At 36.0% G+C, this 13,041-nt stretch overlaps 1 protein-coding gene across 7 annotated transcripts in view; it reads left to right on the plus strand.

Annotated features, from left to right (window-relative positions):
• Positions 1-275: 275 nt before the first annotated feature.
• map3k4 (mitogen-activated protein kinase kinase kinase 4) overlaps positions 276-13,041 on the plus strand; it is a 38,412-nt gene continuing 25,646 nt past the window's right edge. For 3 of the 7 annotated variants that reach the window (XM_077236576.1, XM_077236579.1, XM_077236578.1), the window contains exon 1: positions 417-566. In XM_077236576.1, the coding sequence (XP_077092691.1) occupies positions 544-566 (23 nt within the window). In that variant the 5' untranslated portion in view covers positions 417-543. Of the gene's footprint in view, positions 567-2,031; positions 2,249-13,041 lie in introns of those variants that run through there. The other 4 variants (XM_077236580.1, XM_077236577.1, XM_077236582.1 and 1 more) reach the window with 4 other exon arrangements.

Below are 13,041 nucleotides of genomic sequence, written 5' to 3' on the forward strand. Positions count from 1 at the left end.
GAACTATTATTAAAAACAGAAAATGGTTCTTACTATTAGTACATTTTCATCTTGTGTCGCCTATCGAACTTTGAGCAAACGATATGAATGAAACATGTCCTTTTAATGTGTGCTGTATAAAATGTTATGCATTAACTATGCATTATTATTATTGTTTTACGTGATGTGCACAAAGCACTCGTGCGCCCTTATGTCCTAGAAACATGTCAAATCTGGGATCTTTTGTGAGGCGTTTTTCTCTGCAGTTCCTGTGTGCGTCTGCACGGGGCGGCCGTGATCCGGTCGGGGGCAGCGGGTCTGGTGTACTGCACGAGCTGCCGTAGAGTGTTTGTGTGTGTGTCACTCCCTCATCAGCGGCTCGCTGCTGGAAACATGGCGTCAGTGCACACACGGGCGAGCCTCAACTATGCCGACGGATAGAGAAGTGTGCACCGGGACTCATATCATACACTAGTCTTTGCAAAGTCGACCTCTATTGTCCTGGACATGTTCTGATTCATGCACGGGTGAAAGGAGAACCATCCCGTCAATTCTTAGCCGGTTATGGAGCCTCCGGATGAGATCAGGTAAGATAAGCGAATCAGAAACAGTGGGTGCGTGTTTGAGTCTGTATGCATATGATATATATTATATATATATACATATATATGTGTGTGTGCGCGCGTGTGTGTGTGTGAGAGAGAGAGAGATCACGCAACTATACAGCCGGGATTCAGGACACGCCGCCAAATAGTGCACCCATTGAGACGTATTGGACCGACAAAAGCGCATGCGCGTAACATCTTCAAACCGCTAGTTGTTAGGGGAAAACGAGTCATTTCCGCGAATCTTTCATTTCAACAGAACTAATTTAGAAACTGGTTCAGCAGTCTTTTTTTAATTACACTTTTATATGTTTTATAAACAAGCCCTGTTTAATATGTTTTTAAAATAGATGTAATGCATGTTTATTGCAATTTTACGTATCACAGTTCAGTTTGTTCCTGTCATGATTTAGCTTACCAAAATCTTGGCTTAAAACCTTTTCTCACGTTATAGTAAAATGCTGTTCATTAAAACTTTTTTTGTATGTGTTTGTTGACAAAACGGACATACATTATAATTCCTGCTACTAAACTTACTTTTTGCTCCATCAGGCGACTCCTCGGTTCATTCCAAATGTTTAAATGCATGTCAACAGGAATCATCACTTACTGGGTGCTTCTCATTTCTTATTTGTGCATCCTCGTTTCCTTTCATCATTTCCTGTCTTCGCGTCTCAGCTTACAGAATTTTTATTTTATTTTATTGAATACAAAATCAGAATACAACAAAATGGCATAAACAGTCAATATACAGAGAAAAAAACGCACAGAACCATGTTGAATCCAAAATAAAATAAACAATAACACAAAATTAAATAATAATAATAATAAAAAACTACAACAGATCATAAAAAAACTATTTATACAGTTTTATTGCATTTGTAATTCATTTCTGAATATAGCAATAAACAAAGGTAATGGGTATTGGAATATTCTTGATCACTCGAGCGTCACTTCAAAGCGTCATCAGCTGCGCTCAGGGAATCTTAAGTTGTTGAGGTTTAGTTATTTTAGAAATTCATAATAAATAATAATAATTATTGTTACATTTTTTTAAATTATTGTAACAGTTGTAATTTAAAGACAGAGACAGTTGAAAAGAGGGAATTTATATGTGCGTCAGGTTTCTTGACAACAAAGACTTCCGCATAAGATAAGCCTGACCTGTGCATCCTCAATCATCGCTCCTCCTGAAGCTTCCTCACTCCTTGGGGTGCAATTAATAGAGAATTGAGAAGACCCTCAAAATGTCTTTCTTTGATAGGTTTGAAACGAGGAAGCATCAATTTCAGTATTGAGAAGCACCCATTATTTCTTGATAACTTACGAATCGGAAACGTTCAATTAATTAATGAGTTGACTTGAGAACCGATTCAGTCCAGTTCATATCGGTTTCGTGAGCGGTTCAACCAAATCATTGAAAAGATCCGACTCACTAGAATGATTTGTTCACGAATCGGGCATCGCTGCAAATCGCTTCCTGCCACAAAGTGATCCCGCTTTGCAGCGCAACACTAAGCAGAATTTCACATTAAAGTTGCAAAGTTTTATTGATTTGAAATAAGAATTGAAAACAGTTACCTCACAGCAAGCGTATGCATGATTACATCTGTTCATGAGGGGAAAAACTAATGGAAATGGAAACTAGCAGACCTGAGGGAAAGGTAAAGAGATTGTGCGTCTATGTGCAAGATCATTGTACTCCGCTAGCGCGCGAGTTCTCTATCGCTCTCTCTTCCAATTTCGGCAGTGTGCCTTTTAAAGTTTAAGGGCTGTGTACTATTTTTTTCAGTGTATTGTTATCCGTTTTCGATATCTGGATGTTATTAGAAATTTTGAGATTGTCAATGTTCATTTGCACCATTCCCCGAGTGCAACTTGAGTTTCACAGAACTCTAACAAACATCACGCACAACGAGTAAAGTTGGAAGTAAATCCGATATCAGGGATGAAGCAACAGTCGTGCTTGAATATAAAATATCCAGTCAGTAAACCACGAGTCCTGGGAATCGGATTGACACAGACTCCCTTAGTGAGTAGGTGAAATGTTTGATTTGCAATTCCCAGAAATCACCTGTCTGCGCTCAACTGAGTAGAATTCCTTGGATTTGACGTGCAGCATCTGATTCTGGGAATTGTTTTTTTAAGCATTATTTATTCCCTGATGTTTGAGGTTCTTTGAAGACATAATATGTGCACTGCACAGATTGTTCTGCCACCCCCCCCATATCTCTTGTTGGCCTGTAGCCAAATGCCTTTTTTTTTTTGCATTGCATCGCATCATTTGCTGTCATAAATGATGTGTTCAACCTTACTGTCTTTCATGCATTTGAGTTCTTCTGTTTAAGATAAGGTTCAGAAAGTGTTGTTTTCCCACTGCCATGTGCACAAGGCTTTAGCTGATAAAGCCCAGTGGAATGTTCTGCTGGAGCATTTTCATAGTTTTGTCTCTTATGACCCCACGCAACGTCACGGAAAGTGTTTGCCCTGAACGCCCGGCGACAGCTTCTCAAGAATTCCTTGTTGTGTCTCTCTTCCTGCTCTCCCCGCCCTTCCTAGCAATTCTTTGTGATAGACTCGTAAGTGTTAAGGATAGAGATACAAATGCCTGTTTAAAATGCAAGATCAGAGATTTGTTGTGCATTTAATTTCTTGTTTACTGTGTGTGCAGTTGATACTGCGACAATGAACTGGGACAATATGAGGTGAACTTTAAAATCAGCATGCATGACTTTTAGGGTGAAATTGCTTAGTGCGGCAAGAATGTATTTCTTGGCCTTCGGTGGTGACTTAAGGTTAAATTGTTGCCTTGGAACATTTTGAAATCCTGAGTTCGTAACGTATGTTATTCAGAAATGTCACAGATCACTCTGCAAGTATGGTATTCTTCAGTATGGTTGCTGAACACGCACAATTGACATTTTGACGTTTTACGTCATAGTATAGCACGCTGTGAATCCTATCACTGCTCCATTTATGACCACAAGCATGCCTCAATTCCAGGATGTGGTGCACTAAAAGATTGTTGACCTCACATCCTGGTGGCACCCATGGCTGGAACTCATTAATTTATTTCTTTGCACAATCCATGGTCCAATGCTTCAGATTGCTGTCAGTCCCACGTCTTTTCTGGCTTTTGTAGAACTATCATTTCAGCTCTGGTTACCAAGTAGATTTACAAAATTTACAAAATAAAAGTAATACAGAAAACTGCCCGTATGGTCGTTATCACGCAAAACTTTGCATTTATCAATATAGACGTGAGCTGTAAATACGATAAAATATCTCACATTAGGTCACAGCTCATATGCAAGTCTTTAAGTTAATGTGAACTTGCTTGCTGCATAAATCTGGTGGAGTATTGTAATGAGAGCATTTTGTTAATCTAGATTATTTTCCTGACCGAGAACCGAAGCTTGTTAAGCGACGACATTAGAATGTCTAAATTAAATTAGAATAGGTGGCTGTCTGTGACCCATTAAAAATGAGCACAAATGTTTTTGTTCTCACATGCTTGTTTAACTTTACATGCACAAATAGCAGCATAAACAGCAGAACATGAGGATTCCCAACATCACATCGTCACATCACGCACCTGCTGCGCTCCTGTGAACCAAGAACAGCAATAAAATTAGCTATATAAAAAGAATAAAATAAATAGGACTACACAAAATATATTTCACTAAATAATTTCAAACTTTGATAAGATACTTTGAAAAATATCGATATTCGATACTATTTTCAATACCATGGGGAAAACTGCCACATATACTGCCACACAGTTAATTTATCTCATGATTTTTTGATAATTTGGGTAATTTAGCTTACACACAGCTGAGCTTTATTTGAATCGTAAAACTAATTTGCCAAAAAAACTCAACAGTAGACAGTCAATAATAAAATAAGAACAAAAAACAAATTGCAAACGATTGCACAAATAAATACAAAAGAATAAAGAGACACCTCATGCGTGTGCGCACACACACACACACACACACACACACACACACACACACACACACACACACACACACACACACACACACACACACACACACACACACACACACTGCATATCAGTTCTAGCGTTGCTTGCTAACTAGACACTACAGCTATTCATCATCAAACTAAAAATTTTGTCAACTGAACATAAGTTACACTGCCCAATTTAAATGGTCCGTTGTAAAATCACCTTGCCCAGCGCCCAACCAAACACATTTTTGCGCATGTGAAGGATGCTGTTTTATATGGAAACATATTTGGATTCTTGGATTCAGTTTCGCTTTATGGCTTGACGTTTGTATGTCGTTTATAATGAAGGCTGTGTTGTCCTTTAAGGAATTTAACTTTAGAATATTTGTTTGTACTTATATATAGATTCTCTGGTAAAAATGTAAAGTTTCTCATTGCTTTTCTGTTTATCTACCTCGTTTGTAAAAAATGAATCGTATTTGTGTCATGTGATGATGTCACTGCTTATTTTTACAGCAATGCTAATAGCCAGTATAACTGCTACTGCAGTGAGAACAGCATTGTTTATTCATGTTACAGTCATTCACAATGTAATGTTAGTCAAGAATTGTTTTATTACAGTTTTCACCACTACAGAGACGGGTTAGAGTGTGAAGAGCAACAGTTTGTATTGTAATTCTGGATGCTTTATTTTGTATTTTTGTTTTGAAAGCAAACCAGAGATCATGATTAGTAAAAAAAATGTTCTTGCTGTTACAATTGCATCTTTTTGGGTGCTTTATGGACATGTGAATCGGGTGAGACTCCTTCACTAACCTCAAGAGGCTAAACAAAGTTTTTTGGGAAGAATAGCCTCTACAGGCGACTTACGAATGTTTCATGAGTCACACGTGAACCCTGAAAATGATTTCTGTGCTCGGATCTGCACTCGTTTCTATGTTGATAACTGAGGCCCATTATGTTTAAAGTAAAGCTGCACGATACTTGATACATTGAGAATCAATTACTGTGTAATTTGCTAGAGGTTCTGACAAAATGTTCATTTCTGCAGTCTATTTGACAATATTTCATTAATTTTAATTAATTATTTAAAAAAATCTGTTTTAAAATGAACAATTTAATGACTCACTCATAAAAACTTCACTTGTTTCATCACTGGATGAATCTGTGTTTTTGAATGAATCTCTTGAATGATTCAATGTCAAATAATTGTTTGTCGTCATCTACTGGTGTAACAATGTCATTGATACAATCTTTATTTAAAGTGTCGAGTTACTTTAAAAAAGGTTTAATAGACACAGCCAAATCGTTGTCATTTAGGAATAAGATTGCATGGGTGTTTGAAACGGGTTCGCAACTTTTAACGATTAGTCGTGCATCTCTAGATTAATGTGTGAAGTAAGACACCTTAAAAGCACTCCTTTGAGTGTAAAACATATGTTTTTGGTCTGTCCAACTTTTGAGTGTTCATGAGACTTTAAAAGGACCGGTTTCTTAAGATGGTCCAAGACAATTTTAATCACAAATACCATTAAATAATCTTTTCTAGAGTAATGTATTTTTACAAAATAAATGTAATTTACTTTATTGTTTGTATAGATTGAATATTGAATATTTATCTGCTATGAAATTACTGTAAAATCAAGTTATATTATCAAGGCAAAGGCATGCTTTCCACATATTTTTCACTAAACAAATTTAAAAAGATGTTTAAAAGTATGCAAAAATGGTTTGCAGTAATTTGATGCAATAATGCAAACAAAATGTTGAAGCAGTGTTTTGCCTTCAGTTTGCCTTCAGTTGCCTCAATTTTTAAGAAATTCACAGTTTAAGTAAGCAGAACTGGCAGATTTTTTTTTGTACTCATTTACTTGTTCCTAACTTGAAATGTTTGAGTACACTAATCCATACATTAAACTTAAAATGTTAATGTAACCTCAATGTGAACATTTTTATTACTTGCTTATAATTAAACAAAAATGAACTAATAATAAAATTGTCTCAAATGTTAACAATAGCATGGGTTAGCACTTGTATATGAGTGCAGCAATATAAAGCTTTTATCATACTTGCTCTCAAACCAAGCTGCATGCACCACTTGTCACCACGATCGTAACTCTCCTAAAACCAACATTAACAGCAATTCTTCTAAATTAGCTTAAGAAGACATTAATCACTACTAAATCTCCCACTTATCATTAATCTTGACGAAAAACTATAACCCATTATATTACACTTATTATATTATATAACCCATTATATTACACTTAATTTTAGCATTTACTCTCCCTTTTGAGTGCCATGGGTAAAGCATGCTGGGAAATAGAAATCCCAGCCCAGTTCGTCTAAATTAAAAGAAATAATTTCATAAAACTCAAAACATGAAAACATTACGTTTACTTAATAATAAGTAAATACGTTTATAAAAATAAAAATGTATTATTAATAACTTAAGCTTACGTTCAAATATTTAAGTTTACTTAATATATCAGTTCTGTGAACTTGAAAGAAAAAGAAAGTGCTAAATACTCATAAAAGTTTATTAGACTGAACTAGTCAGTTTAAAGTTTGTCCTACTCAAACCAATTTATTATTTTGAGCGTTAAGTGTTTACAAGTGTTATTTCACAGCCAAAATAGTATCGATTATGTACTAATTAATATTGGAAATGCGATCAGCCCTATTAGTTCAAATAGCTGTTCTCTGAAGACAAATCAGATGCACTTGTGGTTTATCTGCATGTTTCTGATCTTTCCTCTCTGTGCTTTTAGTCTGCAAGGTTAGTATTTTTGGTGTATGTTGGTTGAGCACCTGCATCTCTTTTCCCAGCTGAGCTTCAGCCCACTGTGTCCTCTTTTTGACTTCAGGAAGGAAGTGCCGTGATGTAATGCATATCATCCTAAAGAGATCACTTGTCTAGCTAAACTCTCAAAACAGTCTTTAGTTTCTCTTGTAATATCTTCAATTATGCTTTTAATTGTCCAGAGAGGGTGGGGAGTGCACCAGGGGTGGAGGTTAGAATAGTGACTTATGTTGAGTCCTCCATGCAGAGGTATAGGCTTGACAAGGTTGGTGTTTTTTCATTGGTCCTTCATGCAACTCTCACTCCAATTATAGTCCCACATGCTCATGTCATAATGTAACACACACACACACACACACACACACACACACACATAAAGTCATTTTGCCTTGCGGCCTCAAATGGTCATTATGCGGACACAGGAAATTATATTGTACAAATCTGTGGCATAGTGATGGGAAATAGAGCAAAGCTTGTTTTTAAAATTAGAGGAAGTCTGCTTTAGCATTCCTGGAACTCACTTTTCATAATGTGACTTTGTGCTATTATGCATTTCATTCATCCACGGCCAACATCAGTCACTCCATGCATAAGTTGTATAGGCTGCAATTATAGCAATGAATCAGATCTAATTTGTGCCTATCGAGATCTTATTTAAGAGGCCAGCATTTAACTTAACAAGCAACATTAGTTTTATCTAGTTTGAGTCATGCAATTTATCCACCTTATTCCTGACGACCTTACTGCGTTTTGACTTATGGGTGGCACTTCTGGTTTGGGAAACTTCCATTCAAAAAGACTGAAAGGAATCATTTCAAATCATAAGGTTGTCCTACAAATAAAGCTGATCCGTCAGTTTGAATTTATTTTCAGACATCATGAGAATAACGTTGTACTTGGTATTTTAACGTGACATGTTATAACAAAAACATCTATGGCAAGAGCTCTTTTCAGTCGCTGCTTTCTTTTCCTCACGATTATTTAATTTTGCCCCTCTGCAATCCGCTGTAAAAGTATGAAAAAGGACAACATATAGGCTACTGCACATTTGTGGTCTGTTCTCCCAACTTTAATTTACGATATTCCATTAATAATTCACTGGAATGCATGAAGAATCTCTCGTTATTCTCAAGAACATTTTTGATTAAGGTAACATTTTTTTTTTATTTAACCAAAGACTCGCAATTTTGGGGTTATTTGGTCTGTTGAAAGTAGTGTTGAGGCTTTTACACTTTTAAGTTTCCTTTTAATGTTCGATGGTTGAAGGGTGAGTAGATTAACGTCATCTCACTGTGACAATTTTTGCGTTCATAGAGCGAGCCTTTCACTGATTGTTTACAGCTTAACGGAAGTTACACCCATAATTCGCGCAAAGCGTCATGGGGCGTAAGACTACTGTGGATAGGAAATGTGGAGACGTTTTGTTTTCTTCCAGATATATTCTTAGCATGGAAGTGTGCATATGTTGAGACAAGGAGGATGCATATCAATAAGGCCGAACCTCAAAGTGCTGCTTTTACAATAAGGAAAATGTGCAGGAATTGATGTCTTTCTGGATCTTGATAGGCTTGATAATACAGTTTAGTAATGGCCTGAGTGCATCACTGCTGACTGCGCAGTACAATATTGACACTTGTACATTTGTAGACACTTTTCCAGAGCACCAACAGTGCATTCGATTTTACATTTATGAATATTCACAAAATAACTTTTTTTATATTGTTACAAATCTCTAGTGTAATATCTGCACCAAAACATCAGCAAATAAGTTTGGTTGTCCTAAACTTCCATCAACATGTTGTTCTCTTATTCTGGCTGTTCAAACAAATGGTTTGGCACTGCTAGTGATGCAGAAATTACCCAGCTCACTTTTAAATTTGTTTGTAGGTTCAAAACCAGCATATTCAAAAAAAACAGAACCATTACACTTGTTCCTTACATAGATTGTTGCACCTTCATGTCTATATGAGAAAATATTGAATGTCAATTCCAAGAAATCACGAGCTCAGAGAATAACACTCAAGGGAACGTCACAGGCCAGTGGAGTTGTTTACTAACAACATTCTGGACAACTTTATTTCTAGTGCTTGTGGGGAAAGGTCATATGAATGCATGTTTGGTGCATGGGCTGCAACTAATAATTTTGATAATCGATTAAAACATTTCAAACTATGCTTTTCTTTCGAACTAGTCATCAAAGAATCCTGAAGAAACGTGTCAAGGGTTCCATGAAAATATTAAGCAGCACAACTTTCAACATTGATTATAAGAAGAAATGTTTAAGGGGAAAATCATAATAATATTTTTAATTGTAATAATATTTCTCAATATTGATGTTTTAAACCTCTGAACTATTGTGTAAGTGCCGGTATAAGAATATATACCATTAAAATATGCATGTTATTTCCGTAAAAATTCACTTCGTTACTTTAAATCTTTGTGGACAGTGCATAGACTAGAATAGTTGATCAATAACATTGTTTTGATTGATAACTTGCAACACCTCTTGGTACCAAACGGAAGTGGATGAATGATTGGTCTTCGGTTACCTGTGTGTGAGTGGTGACCTATAGTGTCCAATCAGGCTTTTGTTGTCTTGCACGGCCTCAATCAGTAAGCTCAGCAGGGATGTTGTCTGCTTGTTAGAGAAGGAAGTGTGTGTGTGTGTGTGTGTGTGTGTGTGTGTGTGTGTGTGTGTGTGTGTGGGTGTGTGTGTGTGTGTGTGTGTGTGTGTGTGTGTGAACATTACTAAAAGCATTGCTCACAAGGCCTCATGTCAAAGGTAGTTTTTTGCTGACTAACTGGTTGTTCCTTGTTATTGGTAACATGATGTCCCTATGGGTTTTGGCTGAATCTATGAACATTCTTTGAAAAACTGTTCCATTTATTTCTATTCTCTCCTTTGTTCATTGTAAGTTCATGTTTCCTCTGAAAATTGGTTGGATTTAAAAAGAAATTCATGGGAAAAATAGAAATATCTTCCTTATCAGCTTATTGCTTTTCTGCCTAAGTAAATTTTACAAAAACTGTCAAAGGAAGAATCAGAGAAAAGAAGAGAAAGAAAATGTACATTAAGAAAATAAAGCAAATTTTAGAAAAATTTTTGAAACATTCATTTGAGATGATTTTAGTGAAAATAAATGTGTACGAAGGATGGTTTGTTGCTGTCTTACAGTAATGAATGAGATTTTTTTTATCATGCATTGTAGTAATAAGAAAATACTGTCATTTGCAGGAAAGGGTTTGCTCAATTGTAAAATGTTTTTGAAAACTCTTACGCTCACCAAGACTGCATTTGTTTGATAAAATGCACACACACAAAAAAAAACAATATTATTGTGAAAATTTTAATTTACAATTAAAATAATTCTTTTCTATTTTAATATATTTTATAGTGTAATTTATTCCTGTGATGCAAAGCTGAATTTTCAGCATCATTACTCCAGTCTTCAGGGTCACCTCTCACCTGATCCTTCAGAAATCATTCTAATATCCTGATTTGGTGTTCAAGAAACGTTCCTTAATATTATCATTATCAACATTGAAAAGGTTTCAATGTTCAATGTGGCTTAATATTTTTATGGATTTTCAGGATTCTTTGATGAATAGAAAGTTCAAAAGAAGAGTAATATATATATACATATTTTATTTCTTATTTTTTTTATTTATAAAAAATTTTTTTTGCTGTCACTTTTGATCATTGTAATGCATCCTTGATAAATAATAGGATTTCTTTAAACAGCAAAAACAAAAACTGATATATTTCTGTAGCCTATATATTTTTTAAATTCTTTTGATTTTGGGGAGAAATTTTGACTTAACGTTGCAAATTCAACTGTCAAGTTCTAATAAAGAGTTATACACTTAATTTTGCACATTTTCTTTACTGGGAAACTTCATGCGTTCATGGGCCTGAGACAATGTTCCCGATTACCCCCTGCCTGACAACACTTCTAATTCTGATTTCTGAATAATTACATAAAAATATCTATATACAAAATATATAGTATTGTTGTCAAAAGTCTTAAAAATATTACTAGTTTCAGCAATATTATCCATTTCTATCTCCAGCTGCAACCATTAGACACCGAGACAGTTGTTCCACGTGCCGCTCGCACACAATGCAGGCTACAACAATGACTCCAGTGGCGGATGGGGTCAGAGGTCACGGCCCTCTCTTGACTGCAGCGACGCAGATGTGGTCAGCTCTGTTTATGGCCCTCGTCAAAGGCTGTAACATTCCTCTCTGCTGTATAGTTTGTTCCTGATAACCTTGGATGAGCTATTCAGTGGACCTGAGCTCCATATGCAGCCGTAAATCAACAGCGTGTATTGCTTTTGTGGGTTATTATGGGGTTGCACTCGGAGCTGCCCTGGTGTTCCTGCGGGTCGGGTGCCTTTGAATGGGGTGATAGCAGCACAGAGGCAGAATCCTCTAGACCTTTCCACTCTAGTGCTCAAGCAGCATTCAATGAATATACGTCATGACAACCAACCAAACAAACAGCCAGAGCCTGGGTGATTTCACCATTTCCTGTGTCATTCCTGAAGGGTTTGGTCACAGTTAGACTCTGCCCAGGGCTGCACCTTCAAACACAAACATTCTGTCACTCTCCCAGCAAGCTTTTCAGAGTTTTACTAGGCTGTTTGAGCCAACTTTTTTGCACCAAAAAACACCCTGCAATGCATGCGACTTGTTTGCTTTCTGTAAATGTAACTGCATATATTTACTCACAGAACTTATACTCTTATTTCTTGTGTTGGTTGGGTTTTTATGAATTATTGAACACATCAGTTTGCAGTGTCTGTAAATGGTAGTGCTGCACAATTGTGATATGGCTTAGTGCGACTATCAAATCGTGAAGGTTGCAATTTAATTACATATGTGCAGCATGTTTGATGCATGGCAACATGGTCTTTTTACACACGTGGTCTTTCACTGTCTCAGAGGTCGGATTTCCATCAAAACAAAAACTCTGTGGTTTAGCGTTTGAAAAAGAAGAAATTAAGACACATAAATATTTGTACCGTAATTGTACATTTGTACTGAAAAATAAATTGGTGTTTATTATTATTATTATTATTATTATTATTAATAATAAAAATAATAATAATGTATTTTTTTAACTCCATTTTTTTAACAGTGAAAAGTTACAATAGTAATATTTCTAATTTTAACTACATTTTAATATTTTTGTTTAAGAATTTATGGTTGCACTTTATTTTGCTAAGAAGGTAGGCCTACTGGTTAATATAAGGTAACCACATGGGTTAAGGTTAGGTTTAGGGGTAGGTTCAGGGTAAATTGTACCTAGTTATTACCCAGTTATTGCAATTACTAAGTATATTATATGTACATGGGGAACAGGACTGTAAAATAAAGTGCTACCAAATTTATTATTTTATAGTCATATCTGATATATTATTAATGTTTGGCCAAATTGTGCTGCCCTACAAATAAGAACGGCAAAGATGAAGCTTTAAAAGAAAATCACAATTCAAATTGTTGTTCTTTTTTGTGATGCGAGTAAGCTAAATTTAAATGATGGGTCTTGTGGTGGTATCCATATGTTAAGTGGCGGCAACGGTGGGAACGGTTGGGCCGTCTGTGTCTGAATGTTCTGGCACGATGACCACAATACGCTGCAGCAGGTGTCTGGGCGGACTTTTGGTCTGCCTGGA

The sequence above is a fragment of the Siphateles boraxobius genome, unplaced genomic scaffold, assembly GCF_051911475.1.
Source record: "Siphateles boraxobius isolate OS27281-9 unplaced genomic scaffold, OSU_SipBor_1 20, whole genome shotgun sequence".
In the NCBI taxonomy this organism is placed as follows: Eukaryota; Metazoa; Chordata; class Actinopteri; order Cypriniformes; family Leuciscidae; genus Siphateles; species Siphateles boraxobius.